The sequence below is a fragment of the Mustela nivalis genome, assembly GCF_964662115.1.
Source record: "Mustela nivalis genome assembly, chromosome: 1".
Taxonomy (NCBI): Eukaryota; Metazoa; Chordata; class Mammalia; order Carnivora; family Mustelidae; genus Mustela; species Mustela nivalis.
The window spans coordinates 71,573,900-71,590,646 of record NC_139020.1 but is presented as its reverse complement, the minus strand read 5'-3'; the positions used below and the strand labels follow the sequence as shown (position 1 = coordinate 71,590,646).

Genomic DNA, 16,747 nt, shown 5'->3' with positions numbered 1-16,747 from the left:
TTAAATTTTGTTTTAGATCAACTTATTTATTATTATTTTAACGTAGAACAGAAAATGTTAAATATTTAAGCAAAACTACTTTCATGTAAGTTCTCTGCAGCAAAGAAACAGGTTTCTTTTTTCATGTATCTGAAAGTAGATACAAGAATCTATATGCATTTAATAGTGATATAATGTTCATAGTTAAGTATTACACATAATTTTGATAGAGTATTTCATTTTATTTCAACTTTTAGTTTGTTACTAGTTTTCTAGAATTCTTTAAGGTTGTATTTTTTTTTTTTCACTTTAGATTAAATCTCTTGATGAAGAAAATGTGGTTGGCAAGATTTCCAAGCAGTGGACTGGTCTCGTGAGAGAGGCATTTACAGATGCTGATAACTTTGGTATCCAGTTCCCTTTAGACCTTGATGTGAAAATGAAAGCTGTGATGCTCGGTGCATGTTTCCTTATTGTAAGTCTGTTCTGCTAATCTTGGGTTTAGATGGTTTCTCTAGTCATTCTAGAGAAATCTATTCATTTCTTTAGTCATTCTGAAATGACTGAGTAAACTGTACATTTTTAAATGACCTTGTGAAATTTATAGGTATTATTCAAGGGGCCCATTTAATTCTAGCCCTGAAATTTCATTATCTTCTGGTATTCTGGGTTCGCAGGAAACTAGTTTCTCTGGAGAGTCTATGAAATTTCGTATGGTAACAGAAGAACCTCATGTGTAAAGGAGGGGCCCTGGTCTTTGGGGTTTTTATTTAAAAATTGAAGTCAGTGCTGTGAAAAAGAGTTTGAATTTGGACTTGCATGGAATAGACTCAGTCAAACAAGATTTTGCCCAGCTTTCATTATTAAATTAAATCATCTTATACAGGAGTGCAAACTGCAGTTAAGAGTAAATATCCCATTGAGCCATTAAGTAGAACTGACATTTGAGAGGAATTATGTGGGATAGTGCAGTGATTCTGAACTTGTCTTCACATTTAATCAGCTAGGGAACTTTAAAAAACCCCAAATGTCAGGCTGTACCCCAATTTAACTAAATTAAAGGCTCAGAATTAGAAGTTTGTATAGTCTCCAAGTGACTCTGCAGCCAAAATCAAGGGCTTCTGGGACAGAGCAACAGTTTTCAAGCCAAGATGCTCAATAGAAATACCTGGATGGCTTTCAAACTCCCTGTGTCAAGACTGCCTGCAGATAGTGGTCAAAATCTCTGCAGGTGGGACCAAGCCTGCAAGCTGTTTAGAACTATCAAGTGACTCCAATAAACAAGCAGGGTTTGGAGCCACTACATGAACATCTTAAACACTGACATGGGGATGCAATCCCAAAAAACTTAAAAGTGAGAGAATATACAGAAAAAGTATCCAGTTGCTTCAACAAATAAGTGTCCATAAAATAAAAAGATAAAAAATAATAGAAAGAGAGAGAAACTTAAGAGACCTCAACTTCTGCAGTTTGTAGACCGTATTTAGATACTGATTTGAACAAATGAATATAAAAAGACATTTAGAAGGAATTCAGAGAAATTTGAACACTAACTGGCTATTTGATGATATTACTAGATTATTATTTTTTTTAAATATGCTAGTGATATTAGGCTCTGAAAACAAAAGAGTACAAATTTTTAGGGGCATACACTGAAGTGTTTCAGTATAAAATGGTATGATATCACAGATTTGCTTTTAAATAATGAAGTTGAGGGCAGAGGGATCTAGGGGATAGAGTGATTAATGAACCAAGATTGGTCAGGTTAATAATTATTAAAGCTTGGTGAGTGGATATTGAGATTTTACTTTGCTATTCTATCTAATTTGGGATAGGGCCAATATTTTCTACATAAAGTTTTAATATAACCACAGTTCGGTTTAAAAACTGTTTTCACTGTTTATTTCATGGGAAAAGTAAAATTAACCTTAGGAAATTGTTTGACCAGACATACACACACTTTAACCAAAGGAATGGGGTGTAAAAGGAAGAAACGACAGTCTGAGGTGTTTGGATAGATGAAAAACAGGGTTGGGAGTTGTGGTGGGGTTATTAGGAAATGACTATGGTGTATATTGGGCCTCTTCTAAAGGACTTATTAAGGTTGGACAACTTCTTGTATATGTGGGGAAGATACTGAAAATTATTTAGTTAATTGGTTGGTTTTAAACCAGACATAAATAAAATAGTTATAAATCCAAATCTCAGAAAGATAAATCCTGGTGACTATATAAGAAATGGATTGAGGAGAGGTAAAATTATCATACTGCAGTTGCAAGTGAATGATGATAAGGATTAAATTATTTCTTTGTGAACACATAATGAAAATGATAGATGTGACAGAAAATCCATAGGATTTGATAAAAGTCCTAGGGAAGAGACACTGATATAGTGAGACAAGTTGGGGAATGCAGTGGACAAGTTTGCAAGAGAAATCATAAAACTGGGCCCAAAAAAATCTAAGATGCATGCTACCTCTGAGATGGCTGTCATTCTCCTGAAAAAATCTGAATGTTGTACTTTGAATTCCAGTCTTAAGAAAAGGTGTATTACTAGAGAAGGAGTACCAAAAGTTAAGAAAGAAAAATCAACATGAAAAATATTTTGAGTGGCATGAGAAAAAGTGAAATTTAGAAACATTACCAGAGAATAAATTAAATTCATGCAGGCAATCAGTAAATGAACAGAATTACAGGATGTACTTGCTACTGTATTGGAAAGCTATCAACTTTCCCCAGATGCTGATCTCTGCTTTGTTGCTGAAAATTCATTTCCATATTTTTGTTCTATCTAGGATTTCATGTTTTTTGAAAGGAGTGGAAACAATGAATAAAAAGGAGCCTGGTAATGTGAATTAATGAAAATCTCCTCAGAAAGTTTGAAGTCTGTGAATTGATTGGGACTATGTAAAAGAAAAGCTGTTTTTTTTTTCTTTGTTGAAATAACTAATGGCATACGTGAATTATACTGTGATACCTGAAGTTCCTGTTATATATGACTTTTGGAATTATGAGTTTATTTTCTATATCACTTACTTTTAAGTGTTTTTGTGCATTTTCTTTTATTTCATACATGTTATTTTCTTTGTGTATTTTGGAGAAAGGACATGTGAATTTTTACATTTAATCATGAAACTTCCCATGGTAAATTGTTTTGAACTGTAATTTCTTTTCTATTTTCAATTTTTATAGAAAATTAACTAAAGCGTTATTAAAGTAATTTAATATAAAAGTTACATTTTATTAAATATAGTTCCAGTTTACTTCAGATGTGTAAAAACTGTTACTTTGCAAATACCATATAATCACATAAGTTAAAAATCGATATAATTTCAATTTCCTTTACAACTATGTTAAAATAATACTTAATATTCATATTATCAAGGAACATAAAATGTGTATTTGTTTTTGTTCAGCAAATTACAGTATATGTAATTTCTTTTATAAGTTAATCTACTACTATAAAAAGATTTTTATATTAACAAGACAATAAATTATTGATGTTTTAATGATTTCCAAGGAAAAAGGTATGTGGTAAAGAAGAACACATTCAAAGACTCTATAAAACTGAAACATTGTTATCATTTTTGAAGTAATTATTTACACATGGAACGAATGGTTAACTCCTGTATTTATTTTATCATTCATAGAGCATAACAGTTATGAGATCACCCAGATGTTAAATAGAACATATATATTCATCTGAGTAGAAACTTCAGTAATGGTCTGTTGGATTATTTACACTAACAATCAAATAACTGATTTAAAAATTATTTATATATTTGCATATTTGATTTTTATTTTTAAATAAACTGTGAATAGTCAATTTAGGTGGTATTCTTAACATTACACATTTACCACCTTTTTGCTTTCAGATCTCCTTTAAAAGGAGCAAAAGCATAGATGATCTTTATTAAAATCTATCTTTTTTTTCAAAATCAGCAAAAATAAAATTTAATGGTGGGCTGCAGGTGCAGCAGTCTGTCCTTCATTGGGAGTGACCGCCGGCCATCTTGAGGGAAAACACATCGTTCCTTCTTCCTGCAGAGGCTCCAGAAGGACCCCTGATGGCAGGCCACCTGGGCTGGGCCGCCTCTAGAAGGGCGCTGCTTCCGAAAAGGGGAAGTGTGCAGAGGGCACAGACCCCCCTCCCCGCCGAGGGAACTTTCCACAGGCCACCTGGTTTCCTTCTTGCAGCCGCAGCTGGTGCTGACTCTAGGACAGTGAGGGGGCTTCTTCAGTCCTGCAGCTGCCCTAAGATACCTTCTGGGGAACACAGCCCTCCAGCTCCAGCAGCTCTGGCCAGTCCTCCTATTTGTTTGTGTCTGGGTTGTTCTTTAAGAACTGCTCAAAAGGGCTTTTATCCCTGAGGTCTTTGGCCCCTAAGAAGAACCAGCTATCTCTGAATCCCAGCTGCTTTGCATAGGAATTGCCCAAGTTGGTGAGGAGCTTCCTGGTCTCATCATTAATTTTGGTTCCTGAGTCATCATAGGAGGCCACTAGCACCAGTGTGCCCTCTGGGATTTCTTTAAGGAACTTTACCAGGAGCGTAACATCTCCAGAGTACATGTCGAAACATTTCTGTGTCAGCACCACTCCTGTGGTTCCGTTCACCAGGGCAAAGTTCAGGCCTCTGCCCACGTTGTTTTTCACAGGACTCATGATCACAAGGTTTTCGAAGCACATGGTGGGACCCACGATGTTAGCGGCTCCACTGCTGATTTTAAAAGCAAAGAAGTTGTCTGGGCAGAGCTTGCTGAGGCCACACTTGGTCCTCACGACCTCTATGGAGGGAACAGACCAACCTTGGTGGTTGCAGCATGGCAAGGAGCTCGGGAGGTGGCAGGGGAGCAGCTGGAGAGCAAGCTCAGCAGGGGAGCAGCCCTGCTGAGACACTAACATGTCTACCCATCAGAAACTTAAAGGAATGTACTGGATCAAGTGAGAGGGGACATCTAATCTACAATTTAACTCATACAAAGGAAAAGTATTTTTAGGAAACAAGGACTTGGGGGAAAGACTCCTGTTCATCTTTAGCAGAACTCCACCACCACCACTAGCTCCTAATGTTGAGAACACTGGGATGGCAAGGGAGCTACAGGGAGAGTGACCACCTTTAATTAGCCCAAGCAGCCCCCCCCCATGCCAGATTCCAATAATGAGGTGTAACCAAATCACTGGTGTTAACTTTGCAGTTGGTATAGACAGCATGCCAGGTAAAGTGAAGGAACTTGCATGGCTCTTTTCTGGTGGCTTTACTTATGCCTGGTGGAGAAAGGGAAGGCTACCCAAGTTAGATGTCAGGTACCACAACCAACCCCAAATGAGGCTAGAGGTGCTGGCCTTATTCCTGTGACAACTACATCTTACTTTGATTTTCTCTCTGCTCTCCACTCTTTCTCCCTGTTCTTTGCATAGGATTCAGGATCTCTGATTAAGCAAAGTAAAACTACAACTGATCTAAACAACTTTTTCCTTCTTCAAGGACATGCAAGGAGGAGTTGAACAGAAATCCACACACTCACTGAAGAACCCATTTAAGTTCAAATACTAGAAAAATATGTTATCATGAAAAATTAATAAAGTGAAAATCATCACACATGAAAAGTTAGAAATTTAAATAAGAAAATCACCAGGAATTGCAGCAAGTGTCTTGACATTTGTACACAGTTTATAATTTCAATGAGACTTGAAGGAATGCTGCATATTTAATTCTGGAAAAGACAGTAGAGAAAAAGGAATGTTCTGTTGAGACAAAATTTTAATAGTGTTGAAAAATTTGACGCCACATTTTAAAATATGGTAGAAACACTGGAATAGTAGATTGCACGAAGTAGAAGGATAACATGATAAAGTAAAAGGGATTTTAGAAATTCTCCAGGAAGTCAGATAAATTCAAAGGGTAGATTGAATAGAAATATTCCATATTTCTACCATCAGTCTGTTCACGATGAGGTATAAGTTCTCTAAATAGTACATTTTTCTCTACCATGTTCTTCACTTCCTTCTGAGTACTGACAGCAGAGTCACTTTTATCCATATTTCTGTGAACAGTCTACTTAAGGCAATCTTGGCTTTTTCTATCATGCTCCTCAAAATTCTTCCAGCTTCTACCCATTTCCAAATCCCAAAACTTCTACATTTTTAGGAATTGTTGCTGTAGTACCCCATTTCTAGATCCCAAAGTTTGTATCAGTTTATCATTGCTGCTACAACAAACTTAGTGGCTTTAAACAATACAAATTTACTATCTTATAGTTCTGGAGGTCAGAAGTCTGAAATAAGTCTTACTAGGTCTCATTAATTAAATGTTTATGTTTCCACAAAATTCATGTGTTGAAGCCCTAACACCAATGTAACTTAATCATTCTAAGGAACTAATTAAGTTTAAATGAGCATAAAGGATGTGGCCCTGATCTAATAAGATTAGGGTCCTCTATTCATGCACATAAACCAAGGAAAGACCTTGTGAGGACATACAAAAGGGGCATCTAAAAATCAGAAAGGGAGCTCTCCTGAAACCAGTCATGCTGGTATCTGGATCTCGAACTTCCAAATTTGCAGACTGTGAGAAAATAAATTTCTGTGTTTAAGCCTTCTAATCTGTGCTATTTTCTTATGGTACCCTAAGCAGATTAATATACCAAATTAAAATCAAGATATTGAAAGAGTTTCGTTCTTCCTGGAGGCACTAGAGTACAATTGTACTAGAGTACAATCCTTTTTCTTGCCTTTTCCATCTTACAGGCCACCTATATTCCTTGACTTCTAGCTTCTTTCCATCGCGAAAACTAGCAAATGCTTCCGTTGTAACATTTCTATCTCTGACTCCAATTCTGCATTCTCTCCCACATTTAAAGGACCCTGGGGATAACATTGGGCCATCCTGGATAATCAGGGATAAACTCCCTATTTTAACTTTACTTGATAACTAACTTTAATTCTATCTGCAACTTAACTCTCCCTTGCTATGTAACATAACACGGGTTTAGAATATGGATATTTTTGTGAGGCCATTATTCTTCTCATTGTGTGTGTGGATATTTATGTATGTATATACATATATATTTATACATACATATTTCCATATAAATATCCATAAATAACATAGAACATTACTTTTCATTTGCTTAAAAACAATATAAATGGCATCATATTATATATACCTTCAGCAACTGAAATTTTTTTTCATTCACTGTTTTTTCTTTCGTACCTTGCCCATGTTGATATGTGTATCTCTAGTTTGCACATTTTTATGGTTATATATATAGTATTCTGTTTTATGACTATAATACCATGAGTTTACCTATCCTACCCTGGATGGGCTGACAGTTAATATTTTGTTAACTTGGGTAGGCTGAGGTACCCAGATAGTTGGTCAAAAATTATGATTCTGTGAAGAATCATTTTTTAGATGATATTAACATTTAAAGTAGACTTTGACTAAAGCCAATTACCCTCCATAACATTGGTGGGCCACATCTTATCAGCTGAAGACCTTAACTAAAAATGACTGACCACCCTCAAAGAAAAGAGAATTCTGCCAAATACTCCTTTCAAACTCAAACTGCAGCATCATTTTTTCCCTGGATGTCCACTCTGTTGGCCTACCGTACAGATTTTGGACTTGCCAGTGTCTACAATCATGTGAGCCAGTTTCCTTAAAATCTCTCCACCCCTCCGCTCCCCTTCTCCTTCTGCCATCTCTCTCCCTCATTCTCTTTTTCTAGAGAATTCTAATACATTAACATTTCTCTATCATCAATCTTAACGGAATATTTCTATGCATATTTCCTTATATGCATATGGAAGAGGTTCTCTGGAGCTAATCCTACTATTGGAATTGCAGTTCTAAAAAGCACCTTCGTTATCATGAGATATTGTAACATTGCTCTCCAAATCAGTTATACCAATTTATTGTTTCAACAGTAGTGTATGAATATTGCTATTGCTTTATATACCTACCACATCTTAATATTGTCAGTTTTTGTCAACTGATATGTTTAAAAGAAATCTCATTGTTTTAATTTGCATTTCTGAGATTTCTAGTGAGGTTGAACACATTTTTATTTGTTTGTTGGATGTTCGCATTTCCTGTAATAGGAATTACTTTTTTACACACTTGGATCTTTTTATTTTTTTTCTTTTGGTTTGCTTATCTTTTTTCCTATTGATTTGCAGTACTTTTTCAGATTACCAATCTTTTGTAAGTTCTATGCATTGCAAATATTTTCTCCCAGATTGTGGCATTTCTTTCACAGTATTTGTGATGTCTTTTTGTGTGTGTGCAGGAATTTTTTTTTTATTTTATTTATTTTTTATTTTTTTTTATTTTTTTTTTTAAGATTATTTATTTATTTATTTATTTGACAGAGAGAAATCACAAGTAGACGGAGAGGCAGGCAGAGAGAGAGGAAGGGAAGCAGGCTCCCTGCTGAGCAGAGAGCCCGATGCGGGACTCGATCCCATGACCCTGAGATCATGACCTGAGCCGAAGGCAGCGGCTTAACCCACTGAGCCACCCAGGCGCCCTGCAGGAATTTTTTTTTAAAGAATTTTATTTACTTACCTGAGAGAAAGAGAGAGCGAGTGAGGATGAGGAGCAGGGAAGAGGGAGAAGCAGGCTCCCCACTGAGCAGAGAGCTGACAGCAGAGCTTGATCCCCAGAACCCTGAGATCATGACCTGAGCTGAAGGCATTCGCTTAACCATCTGAGCCACCCAGGCACCCCTGTGCAAAAATTTAAATAGCGATATTTATCTATTGTTTTTCATGGTTTGCATTTTTGAGATGTTTATTTTTGTTTGGCAGATTTATATTTCATAGGTCACTAATCCACTTGGAACTTTTTTTTTGGTATAGTGTGAGAGATGCCTAATTTTATTTTACATAAATAAGCACTCCAATATCAATAAATTGTTATCTCTTCCCTTGTTTCTGGTACTTACCTTTACTGGAATCAATTTTCATAGGTTTTTTTTTTTTTTATCAGTTTCTTGTCCTCCTCTCCTGATCCATATATATGTGGGGAAAATGCTCATTATTTTTATATCAATAATTCCCTTCAAATTTCCTTGACAGCATATTTTCTCTTGAATCTTGTTTTGATTTGGCCCCTTTGAATATCCACCTTTTAACCATAGGCCATAGAGCAGGCAATGCGGAAGAGCATGCCACAGCAGGATATTTAATGTCTTGTTAAAATGAATTAGTCTCCAGTAGTTTACCAGGTATCTATTATTTATCTTGGTTTTTTCTTGGTTTTATTTTGGAAGCAAGTTAATCATGGTAAGAAAGAAATATGGTAGTCAAAATAAACTAGAAGTTTGTCAAATTTTGTCATTTAAATAGGTTACCTACACCAACATTATCAATTTTGTGTAAAATATTTTAGGATACACAGTGCATATTTTTAAATCACTGGATATTGCAGCTTTTTATTAAAAAATGATGGAAAGTAGAAGTTTTGAGACTGAAGTATATGGTGTGTAGACCTAACGTATGATGGCTTTTTATGACTTAGAGAATAGTTTTTATTTTATATTCACACCTCATATTAGTAGAACCTAAATAAGTAATTTTTTAAAAATAAGTAATGTTTTAGAGTATTATTAATGCAAATGGTACTATACGGATTATACAGTCTGCTACTGTGTAAAAGCAGGGACAGCTATCTATTTTAATTACTGTTAGATTATTAATTAAACTAAGTTAATATTAAGTTCATTATGCTTGAAAAATGGATAATCATTAGCCAGAGAGTGAGGCAGAACAAGAAAAGAAAGGAGACAGAACCAAGAATGTCTGCAGAAGTGTTAAGACTGTAGTGAGAATTGGGCCATGCTGGGGTAAGGTCTCAGTCACGCTAAATCTACATAAGCTTCACTCTCTCTGACCCTGGCAATGGGGCACTCACCACATTATTTAACAGTGGCATTATAAGAGGGGAAATCTGTGTGCACTAAGACCACATGTGGACTTATTGGTGTCCTCCTAGGGGAACGTCTTAGAAGGAAATTGTTTCAGAAATTAAGGGAGAGACAAAGAAAGTATTTGAAGTATGCAAAGTGGCTTGACTTGCAGGCTCATGGGTTTCTCAAGCCTCTTGTTTCCCCTGCTGCCTCAGGTCAGAATCAGTGTGGTTAACAAATTGTGTAGGGCATGACTGGGCCTGTTCCAATAAATGAGGACATACGGTCTAGTCTGTTCTACCAAAAGGGGAAACCCGGCCAGGAAAAAAAAAAAATGTGTATTTCCTGATGACTGGAATAAGAGCAATCACAGCAGGCTGTGACTCGATTTAGATCGCTGCCCTTGTCTTTCCCTAATTACCAGGAGTTTCAGCCACCTGTGGATTTGGTGGGTGGAGAACAGGGAGCCTCAATTAGTATAAATACTTTGAAAAAGAATGGGGGGAAGATCCAGTGTACATCACGGTGACTCTAATTAACAAGTCTGCACTGTATACTTGAAATTTGCTGAGAGTAGACCTTAAATGTTATCACACACATGCACACAGACAAAATGGTAAATGTGAGATGATGGATGTGTTGACTAACCATATTGTTGTAATCACACACACACACATATAGTGATCACATTGCACATGTTTAACTTCACAATGTTATCAACTATGTCTCAGTAAAGCAGAAAAAAAGAAACTAAAGATGAAGACAAATATTAGTTAATAAATACTGACTCATCCATCACCAAAAACAAAAGAACAAAAATGTGATTTGCATCAGCTATGTTCATTGACTCATTTTTCAATCTGTAACTCAAAATAGAAAATATATACCCTGGGGACCTAATTGTTCAAACAGCTTCTGCTGATTCCCATTTGTTTTCTTGTTCATTGTTATGCATGCCAGACCACACTCAGGCATCTAGGGTGAATAGAATGAAATTGCCACAGAGGAACTCTTCATGTGGACAAAGAAGCCTTCATGCCAGATGAGGAATAAAGAGTAAACACTCCATCAACTGAGCTTGTGATTTTTTCTTTTTTCTTTTTTTTAAGATTTTATTTATTTTTTTGAGAGAGAGAGAATGAGCAGGAGTTAGGGGCAGAGGGAAGGGAAGAAGCAGACTCTCCTCTTGGGCAGGAAATCCGATACGGGGCTACATCTCAGGACCCCAGGATCAAGACCCCAGCCGAAGGCAGATGCTCAACCAACTGAGGCACCCAGGCGTCCATGAGCTTATGACTTTGAGAGCTTTGTTTTAGGACTCATATTAACTAGTCAACTGAACCTCTTGTTATTTAATTGCCTGCTAGTTCTGGGCAAGTAAGATAAATTCATGGGGCTGCAGGTATAAGACATCAGGAAGTAAGGTAATGTAGGGGAGTCGGGAATTGGTAGTGCAGTTCAGCCCAGTATTTCTCAAATTAAAAACAAACAAGTAAACCACTTTGCTGGCCAAATCCTCACCTGCAGGCTGGCCTGATTAGGTCCAAAGGTCTCTATTTGTACTGACTTACCAATAGGGTTGTCACACCTATGCATTACTTTTCAGAAGCAAATAATCTGTAAATAAAATATAGGTATCTCAACAATTTATTATAAACATCAGCATTTTCTCATGATTAAAAGTGAGAAATGGGGCACCCAGGTGTCTCAGTCAACTCAGGTCTTGATCTCAGGGTCATGAGTTCAAGCCCCAAAGGTCAGACTTATTAAGGGATTGTGCAAGTATGCATATTTGGAATGTCCAACATTTATTTAACACTTCTACCATTGTTAAGTTGCCATTATTAGAATGTGTTTTAAATATATTATTTCAAGGCACCTGAAACAAAGGTGTTCTTTCATTGATTATCTTGCATTTTACTACATATATTTAACATTTAATATGAATCAAAATTGGGGCGCCTGGGTGGCTCAGTTAGTTAAGCATCTGCCTTTGGCTCAGGTCATGATCCCCGGGTCCTGGGATGGAGCATTGGGCTCCCTGCTGAGCAGGGAGCCTGCTTCTCCCTTTTGCTTTGCCTGCCACTCCCCCTGCTTTCTTTATTTGACTCTCTCTGCCAAATAAATAAATTAAAATCTTTTTAAAAATGGTTTAAATATTTTATTAACACGAGATTTTTAGTTTCTCAAAATGACTAACTAATCAACTTGTCCTTATCTTATAGGTCTTCACTGCTCATTTAGAACAAGTAAGTACCCTAAATGTCCTCCTTTATGCCCATTTTCCCCTTTCTTGGTACATCTCCAATTTTTAAAAAATCAACAAATTAAAAACATTTTTTTTGTTTTTATATGTAATTTGACATGTTTTCACATGTATGAGACATTCTGCGATTATTTCTCGAAAAGTGGTATTCCTTTTGAAAAAAATATAATTATAAAGTGTTTTAGGTTATGTGATGTTGAATTTTTAATAAGTATTAGTTGCATCATAGTAATAATTTAAGGAAGAAGAATGCCAATCGAAACCAGAGTTAGCTTGTATTTTGTAAATGAGTCTTGTTTATTTAAGTTTGTGCCAGTGTTCTCAGGATAACACTGAAAAACCTTGCTCTGCCACTCTTGTTAAGAGTGGCAGTAGGTACTCATATGGAGGGTGTGACTCTAGTTTCACCTTACTTGGCATATTTATGAAGTTTTTCATGAATGTAGGAGGCATATAGATTTGAAGTAGGAAAAACTGGATGTTTCCAGCAACAGGAACAGATTTAAACTGATAAGTGATTTTATTACATTTTCTTATCTTGCTGAAAAGTTGATGTACATTACTACAACCACCACATACTTAAGAGTCTTATCATTCTTTGTTAATGTATATAGAGTCTAAGACCAAAAATGACACAGGTCTTCTCTAGTGGTCAAATTATGGAACAAAGTCTTCTGGAATTTTGTCAAAAGATCAGAGACTGCTCCCAGCTCAGGTGACACCACTCAAGACTCAAGGCTCAGTCTTAAAGTAACAAAGATCTGTAAAACCCATTGTAAAGAGTAGTCTGTATCTCTCTCTCTCTCTCTCCTTTTTTTTCATGCATGGTTTCTAGCACTCTTCTGTGTTATTGGATATGTCACAAGTCTCCATCTGTGAAGGGTGGAACTGATCAAATTTTCAATTGGAGAAATTGTGCCAGGTTCACCTCCGTGCCTCCTCAAAGTTTTATGGGAGTTGATATTTAGAGGATTAGTTGACATACTCTATTCATAAAAGTCTTTTAAGTAATTGACTTCATGTAGCCTTAAGGAATTAAGAGTAACTGGTAGATAAATTCAACCAAATGAGCAGGTAAGAAATAGATAAAACTACAGCATTTTCCTTATCAAATCAAAATATGATCAGGATTTGATTTCAGCTCCTAAATTTTCTAGCTGTGTGATTCTGGATGAAAATCTTAATGGAATCACTCTATGCTTTGATGTATTTCTATTCTTAAGTTAATAATTTAATTATTAAGGTTTTTAAGGTTTTTATTAGGATTAGATAAACATTGGTTTTTATTTTAAGGTTTAAGGTTTTATTAGGATTAGATAAACATTGTTTACTACCATTACTATTATGTTTATTGTTAATGCACCATCAATTCTCAACTCAAATGATGTTACACTGCAAGCATTTTTTTAAATGACTTTCAGATGTTGCCAAAAATGTTCTGATAGACAATTTTTTAAAGAATAATTTTATCCATTCCTAGCACTGGATATAGCTGGTGTTTTCTGCACTGAGGAAAGAAGTCCTCTCCTAGACTACCTAGCATATTTGTGACATCCTAAATTTAGGTTTTGATATATAATTCCAATAATAATTACAAATGTGTGTGTACTTATTTACTAAACAACTTACAGACTCTATACTTTTGTTTTCCAATTTTAGTTTTCTTAAAGTTCTATCTTAAATTGTGTACTCATAATTTTAATTCAGATTGATTTCTACATACCAAAAGAGAAATACTTGAATTTCCTTTAGTGTTCAAAAAGGAGTATTTGAGAGTATATGCACAACTGGAAATTTAAATAACTAGATGAAACATGAAAGTATATGTAAAGTAAGAAAATTGAGACTCTAATATTTTTAAGATAGTTAAGATACAGCTCATGGTATGAATATAACCCTTAAACAATTCTTATTTTTGAGGTTTTTATATATCTTATAATTTTGTATGAGTAGGAAACATAGCTTATTGTTCTCAATGACTAAAAGAAAAGGAAATTAAGGGGGTAACTTTGAATAAAGAGGTTTGTGAAGTGATAACACGTCTCTTTCAAAATTCTGGAAATACTGGAATTTAAGTTAGACATAATATCTCTATGTTTCTTTTAATCACTTATTTAAATGATGCAAGTTTACTAGGGCCAACAGGGTACAGTCCTTGGGATTGCTCATTTGCACCTTCCTGGTTCAGAAAATGGGGAAGTTCTCAATGTTTTAATTTGGATGAAGTCTTATAAAGGGGGACTTCTCAAGAACATTCCCTTGCACAAGGTGCAAAAAAGTAAACCAATATTGGAAGTGTAGGGACCAGGACTGCCAGAGAATCATTAACTTTATATCCAAATACACATGGAAGTATTCATAGAACGAATTAACTTCAAAGTTCTAAATGGAATTTTTCCTTGCCATGGCTGCTTGGGCATCTTATCTCTTCCTCACAACTTTGAGAGGCTGTGGATGAGGGCCAGATAGAGGATTAAGCCTCTTCTAATTTACATACCAGGTAGCCATGTCACATGAAGCTTCCAGAGAATGATGTGTTCCAACTCTCAGTCACCATAAACTACTTCTGCCCTTTTATAGGCCTATGGCCCTCTTTGTGGCCTATCTATTGGAGATTTAAAACTTACATTAGGAAACTATCATCTTTAGGCAAAAGGATCTAAAAATTTGCAGAGGCTTTATTACTGCTCTTCTGTTATATGTGAAAAGCTGGCTGCCTTTTGGAGAGGATACCTGGGTTTCTGGGTTTAGGACAAATCTCTGAGATTATACACACTGAAGAGGGTAAGAGAAATAGCTTCACCTTACCCACATCACACTTCCCCCAAGGCAGCAGAGCTCACTGCCAAGAAAGACCATTTTGGTTCATGGTTTCTGCATAGGAGAAAGTTGAATAGATGGGTGCCCAGCTTCTCCATATGTGCAAAAGAGACCCACTTCTTTCTCTATCCTGAATACTGAGTAGAACAATGAGGAGGCAGCTTGGACAACTGTATCTAGGGCTATGCGAGGGCATTAAAGGACACGGATCCTACCAACTCTGTCACAAACTCCAACTATAACCCGTCCACAAGCCACTGGGGATGCCTCCCTGGCAGATCCTCCTAACTGGCCCACAGGCACCCACAACACTCTGTCTGCCTCACACACACACACACACACACACACACACACATCCCCTCCTCATGAACATCTCCCTGTGCATACTCCCAAAAGTGGCCAAAGCAAACTTTTCCAGTTAGCTAGTGAGCACAAAGAAAACAGGCCCAACTATGTGGAACTATAAAAAAATCACACAAACTTAAGCATTCATCACTGACCTAGGGAAAGCAAATAGGAAGCTATCAGTATATAGCCTCTAGCATCAAGAGAATTATATAATCTTAAGAACAAGGAATGTGAAGCAAGCACATCCATAGGAAAGGTCTGAGAGAGTCTCAGAATCCCTAACTGGGCTGACAGAAGTATAAGAAAGGAAGAAGAGTGCACACTGTTTACTTAATGTAAGAATGGTCAAAAACTTTCCAAATCTAAGGATAGAGTTGGACATAAGGTTCATAAAGCTCATAGGTTCCACCAAAATTTCAAATCCAAATATTTTCACCAAGACACACCACAATAAAACTGTCTAAAATTTTTAAAGATAATTATAAAAAAAAAAAAGAGAGAGAAAACCCTCACATACAAAGGAATCCCTCATAACGCCATCAGCAGTTTTCTCAGCAGATATTTAGCAAGCTAGGAGAGAATGGGATGATCTATTCAAAATGCAGGGGGAAAAAACTGCCAACCTGGAATATTTTATTTGGAAAAGTCATCCTTCAAAAAGGAAGGAGAAATAAAGACTTTCTCAAAAAATACAAACTAAGGGAGTTCATCACCAGAACACCTGCCTTACAAGAAATGTTGAAAGGAGTTCTTCAAACTGAAATGAAAGGACACTAATTAGTAATATGAAAACTTATGAAAATATAAAACATAATGGAAAAGATAAGTACAAAATCAAATTCACAATATTCTCATACTGTAATAGTGTATTGATCACGTAACTCAAGTATAAAAGTCAAGACAATAGGATGAAAAATACCTATAATTTGCTAATGAATTCACAATATAAAAACATAAAATGTGAGGAAGAGAAATGAAAGTGTGGAGTTTTTGTATGTAATTGAAGTTAAGTTGTTAACTGTTCTAAAAGGACTGGTATAGCTATAAGATATTTTATGTAAGCCTCTTGGTAACAACAAAGCAAAAACCTACAGTAGAAATACAAAAGATATAGAAAGGGAATCAAAGCACAGCACTATGGAACATCATCAGTTCATAAAGGAAATAGCAAGAGGAGAAGTATAAAATAGAAAAAATAAGATGGCATGCATGTATTGCATGGAGCACTGGGTGTGGTGCATAAACAATGAATCTTGGAACACTAAAATCTTGGAACACTAAAAAAAATTTAATTTAAAAAAAGAAGTTGTGCACCTAGTAAAGGCCAAAACCAAAATTCAAATCTAGGTTGCTAATAAATAAATAAATAAAAACTATAATCAAATGGATCTAACAAACATACACAGAACATTCCATCCAACAGC

The 16,747-nt window shown here is 35.8% G+C and overlaps 1 protein-coding gene and 1 pseudogene across 3 annotated transcripts in view; one reads left to right on the top strand and one right to left on the bottom strand.

Annotated features, from left to right (window-relative positions):
* LOC309854314 (phospholipid scramblase 1-like) overlaps positions 1-3,487 on the top strand; it is a 32,131-nt gene extending 28,644 nt beyond the window's left edge. For both annotated transcript variants that reach the window (XM_082713249.1, XM_082713250.1), the window contains exons 8-9: positions 293-454; positions 2,774-3,487. In XM_082713249.1, the coding sequence (XP_082569375.1) occupies positions 293-454; positions 2,774-2,812 (201 nt within the window). In that variant the 3' untranslated portion in view covers positions 2,813-3,487. The remainder of the gene's footprint in view (positions 1-292; positions 455-2,773) is intronic.
* On the bottom strand, positions 2,799-4,919 carry LOC309854337 (protein FAM3D pseudogene; annotated as a pseudogene). Its single transcript has one exon. The product of its transcript is annotated as a protein FAM3D pseudogene (transcript).
* Between the last annotated feature and the right edge of the window lie 11,828 nt (positions 4,920-16,747).